Source organism: Leptopilina boulardi, unplaced genomic scaffold (genome assembly GCF_019393585.1).
Source record: "Leptopilina boulardi isolate dan_hultmark-lab unplaced genomic scaffold, ZJU_Lbou_2.1 LbouV2_223, whole genome shotgun sequence".
NCBI classification, from domain to species: domain Eukaryota; kingdom Metazoa; phylum Arthropoda; class Insecta; order Hymenoptera; family Figitidae; genus Leptopilina; species Leptopilina boulardi.
The window spans coordinates 1,197,662-1,202,727 of record NW_026137778.1 but is presented as its reverse complement, the minus strand read 5'-3'; the positions used below and the strand labels follow the sequence as shown (position 1 = coordinate 1,202,727).

Below are 5,066 nucleotides of genomic sequence, written 5' to 3'. Positions count from 1 at the left end.
CCAGCAGCAGTATTTGTGAAAAAATTCGGGCTAGCTGTGATGTATCTTCCCACGTATTTCCCGCTTGCGTTTTCACGCGAGCTTCCTACGATGCGTCAATGACTCGAGAGAGAGAAGACGAAGGTCGCGGCGGTGGTGGTCACGAAATCACTCCACGTGTACTATCAGCACAAACAAAAAAGTCATTCTTTTATTTTCGTCTCTTTTATTTGTATAAACAACAAATTATAATATCACAACGAGTTTGCCGTGAAAAACTGAATTACCGTAACTTGTTTTTTTACTTACACTGTAAAAAGTATTAAGGAAATTTTTCCTGTTTGAAAGAAGTAACGATTATTACCCACTTTTACATAAACAAGTAATTGTACCATATTAAAAATGTCAATATTTCTTAGTTTGGTAAAAAAAATTCTCAATTCTTCTATAGATAATTGCAATTTTAAACATGGTAAGGTTACGTTCGGTAATGGAATTTTCCCATCTGCTGTAATTTCGCCGTCATTAGTCATTTCACCTCTTTGAATGTGGAAACGATTATTATTCTCTTAAAAAAAATATCTAATTTACTGTCAAGGAAAGGAAATTCACCCCGGAGTTGAAAATCCCAATATTCGAAATATCAAAATTACAATATTTGGTATTTTTCTATTTTTGCATATGTATTTTCAAAAGTAGTATTATTACTAGAGATTTCATAAGGAAAATTGCCGTTGCTATCAAAAATTTTCTTCGACTTTTTGAGAAAAATATTTTATTTTAAAATATATTACATAACCCTATATTGTGTCATAGTGTAAAAAGTATCCAGTGCGACTACACCGAGTACCCTACCCCCATATACTTTGGTGCGCTGAACACGCATCTGAGATCAGATTTGCTCCATCACGTCAGAAATTTTTTTTCCTCAAAAAACATGTTAGATTTTAATTTTTATGTAACACAAATTTTTTGAAAATTAGATTCACTTAAGGGGTCTACTACATTTAGAATTTTCAAAAAATCGATTCTTTTTATTTCATTTTTTGAAAGTATACATAATTAGAAATATCATCAAAATTTTATAAAGATCGTAGCACTCCAACTATTCTTTTTCGACCTTTAATTTGCTAATTAAACATGCTAATACGTTAATTCACTATACCACGGTGCGCCTGAAATGTATTTAAATGAAAATTGCTTGCACTCTAAAATTTATTGTGGATTTTGAATCTTTGACGTTCCCAGAGTATTTTTAAACAAAAAAGAAAATAATCGTTGGAGCCCTTTTCGAGAAAAATACATTTTTTCATTGATAACACATCCCTACAAAAAAGCGACATGTACGGATGAATCTGAGTATTATTTGGTAGTTTCTAATCAAAAATTAAAAATTCTCTGTTCAAATTACGCAATTAAATAAATATTAGAAAACACACCCTTGCAAAATATTAAAGTCCTATTAAAAATGGGTTGGTATAAATATTAATACATTAAATGATTAAATAGATAATTAATATAGTTATAATATAATAGTTGCAGATAATTGTTTCAAAACAATATTTTATTATAAGATCACTTTCATTTACTTGAAAATTCCTCTTCTCAATTCTTTCCATTTTTACATCTGCCCAAGAAAATCATTTTTTCTTCTTAACCATTTTTCGCTACGAATTCACAGAAAATTAAAAGGCATTAAAATAAGCTGCAACGCTTCTTATTTTAATCTAATTTTGCTTATTTTAATCCATTTTGGTATTAAAATAAGCAAAATTGGATTAAAATAAGAAGCGTTGCAGCTTATTTTAATGCCTTTTAATTTTCTGTGTTTGAATTTTAAAGGTAAAATCTGTAATTTTTAAGTAATTTGAGATATTTATATAACATTAGTCTAAATAGAAAAATTAAGATAATATTTTAGTGGTATTATGGTGCTAAATTATTATCTTATGGTTAAATTTATTTATTATTGCTTCCTCATGGAGGAAGTATTGTTTTCGAACTCATTTTTTTGACATATCTTTATGTTTTTTGACCTCAGGAATCCAAAAATGACATTTTTAGAAAATGTCATTCCGTATGTGTGTGTGTGTGTATATACATTACATTTTCATAAATATCTCAAATTCTATAAGAGCTTTAGGGCTGAATTTTTTTTTAAATTGTAGATCTCACTTGAGGACATAAAATGAGAAAACTTTGGGACAAATTAATACATATTAACTATATTTTTTTTGACTTTTAAAATTTTTGAAAAATCGTTTTTTGCCCATAACTTGAAACACATGTTTTGAAAGTTGGGATGTTTTTACTTAATTTTGTAGAGTTTTTTAAGACGCATTTTTTGAGCTATTGACGAACAATCTGCTATCATTTTATCCAAAGTTATTGACATTTTAAAAATCATAAAAAATCGTTTTTTGCTTATAACTTTAAAAAAATGTTATGACACCTACAGTTTTCTTAGTCTCATTTTGTAGAGATTTTCAAGACGCATCTTTTGACCTATTAACGAACAGTTTACGATTATTTTATCCAAAGTTATTGACATTTTAAAAATCATAAAAAATCGTTTTTTGCTCATAACTTTAAAAAAATGTTATGACACCTACAATCGTAAACTGATCGCAAAATATCTCCATGAGGAAGCAAAGTGTTCATGGAATGAACACAAAAATACATACTTCAACTTGGCAGCGGTTTTTTTAATTTTCATATTAAAATCTTAAGGATTATTAATAATTATTCTGATCAAAATAAATATATAAAAAAGTAAACTATTTTTACCTCAGTTGTAGAATTATTATTTTTGCCACATAATATAAGTTTCTTTAATTTGCAAATCTAAATCTCGTGTAAAGAGCATACATTCTGCGTCCAAATATTGCTGTAGAAATTTCAATCAGAAAAGAAATTAAAGAAAGAGAATATCCAATAGCTAATACACGAAATAGTACAAAGAACAATTTTTCCTTCTCAGTATTCTCTGGCAGCAAAATGTTGGTGTTCCGTACATTTGAGGGAAAAAGATCTTTAAGCAGCCCAAATTCAATAGCATATCGAAGTAATTTACTTTGGCGAGTACCAGGGCGAGTTTTAGGACAAAACAGCGAAGTAAAGATGGCATTGATATCTTGATAAATAATTTCGTCCACTATTTTAACATTTACCTCATTTTTACCGCAGTACTCATTAACGACGTTCTCAGCATTCAGGAAAAGACAAGATATGTTCTGATGTTCAATCAAGTATCTCATACAATAATCATTGTATTCTTCTTCTTTGTTAGGTGAATATTCTATTTTTTTTACTATTTTTGCAATGTTAGGATTATGATGACTTAATAATTCTAATGAAATAGTTTTTTCGAAACTGCCTATAATTTTTAAAGATGAATTAGCAAGTTCTTCGAGAGTGATTATATTGGAATTTAGTGGACAAGTGATGTCCAAAATAACTGAATAAAAATAACTAGAATAGACAATGCATGTTATCAATAGTGAACCATAAACTAATCTTTCCGAAAATTTTCTCGGTTCACGAGCAGTAGGCATTCCAATTATAATTTGACTGATATTTAATATTTGCCATGTATTTCTCTCGAATTTCATATAAAAAGCTGCTAATCGGATGATGCCAATCATGCCAATTGTTCCCAAGAGTAAGTTTCCAAATTCTTCAGACAGAATCAGGTCATTAGAGTGTTTAAACGTCTTTGGAATAACAAACTTATAATTGTTAAATCCTAAAATAGTCACCAGCCGTCTTAAAAAATCGTTTTTTTCCAGAACTTTTGAACTTAATGTTGATTTAACAATATTTTTTAATTTAAAATTATGATTACAGGAATTTCGAAACCATTGGCTTTCAGATGACAAATTTTCAAAGAAAACTGTTTTAGCACAACGACTTATTTGACTTATAAAAGGTACCTCGTGTTTATGACTTTCGTTAAGCATAACTTTCCATTGTTGATTGTGTGACAATACAGAAATATCTAAACTTTTTTTCCACCATTGCAATTGTAACTTGTTGTTAAGATCATTTTGACTTGAAAGACAAGAATTTATAATTAAAATTCTTGGCTTAAAAATATAAGGGATCTTTACTAGTATATCCTCACATTTATTAGTTTTATTTTGTAGAACAAACATTGTTGAATCTCCTAATTTAAAATAATAGTCCAATTCTTTTCGACTTTGACGATTTATTATGTCATAGGTCATAATCAATGATGGGAAATTCATATTAATTGCTGTCATAAGAGAATTCATTACTGGATCATCAATATCAAGTTCATTTTCAAGAATAAACACCACTTGACGAGGTTGTTTTTCGTTTAGGTGTTTTATCAATCCATCATAATAATTATTTGTTGAAGATATTTCTAAGATTTTCGTCCAAAGAAAGCAACTAACAATATATACACTTATTGACTTCATTGTGCACAACCATCATATTCAACTCTCACAACCTGTCTAACCATGGTGAAAAACAATTACGCATCTAGCTGCTACAGTTTGTTGAGTTTATTTAGGATTTTATGAAAAACGTTTTTGACGTGAAGTATGCTTCAAGAGAACATTTTTGTGTTATGTATATATATAAATTAAATATTAATAATTGTCGATTATGTTATTTAACAACCGTTTGTATAGATACTTCGTTAAATATAATTATATTGATTCAAAATAATTATAAATATTGATGATTTATTTTATGTACTGTGACATTTTGTGTTGAATATGAAATGGAAAATTAAAGTGTGAGAGAAAGAGGGAGCAAAAAGTCTTCCGATTTTAGTGAATTATTTTGGTTATGTGCCAGAAATTGTTGTCACTGTTGTTTATATATTTTATTTGTTTTCTTTTTGTGAAAATGTTTTATTCTGATTTTATTAAATTTTTATATCTCTTAGAAATTATTAAATTTATTTCTTCGAGGTCACACTGGGTGGCTGTCACCCATCAATATTTTCAACTTTTGATATTTTTCTGAAAAACTTGAAAGATTCATGAAATTTTATCGATAACACGGATTTTATATTTTTATTCAGAACATAAGGAAACAGATATTTAAAGCATTGA

At 28.2% G+C, this 5,066-nt stretch overlaps 1 protein-coding gene across 1 annotated transcript; it reads right to left on the bottom strand.

Moving 5' to 3' along the window:
- Window positions 1–1,807: 1,807 nt before the first annotated feature.
- Window positions 1,808–4,515, bottom strand: LOC127279756 (uncharacterized). The gene is made up of 2 exons (XM_051302292.1): window positions 2,767–4,515; window positions 1,808–1,828 (listed from the first exon to the last, which is right to left on the bottom strand). Exon 1 carries the CDS (start codon window positions 4,419–4,421, stop codon window positions 2,811–2,813), a length of 1,611 nt encoding a protein of 536 aa, XP_051158249.1. The 5' UTR covers window positions 4,422–4,515; the 3' UTR covers window positions 1,808–1,828; window positions 2,767–2,810.
- Between the last annotated feature and the right edge of the window lie 551 nt (window positions 4,516–5,066).

Coding starts and splice junctions, on each gene's coding strand:
- LOC127279756 (XM_051302292.1), bottom strand. CDS start 4,421: ATGAAGTCAATAAGTGTATATATTGTTAGTTGCTTTCTTTGGACGAAA.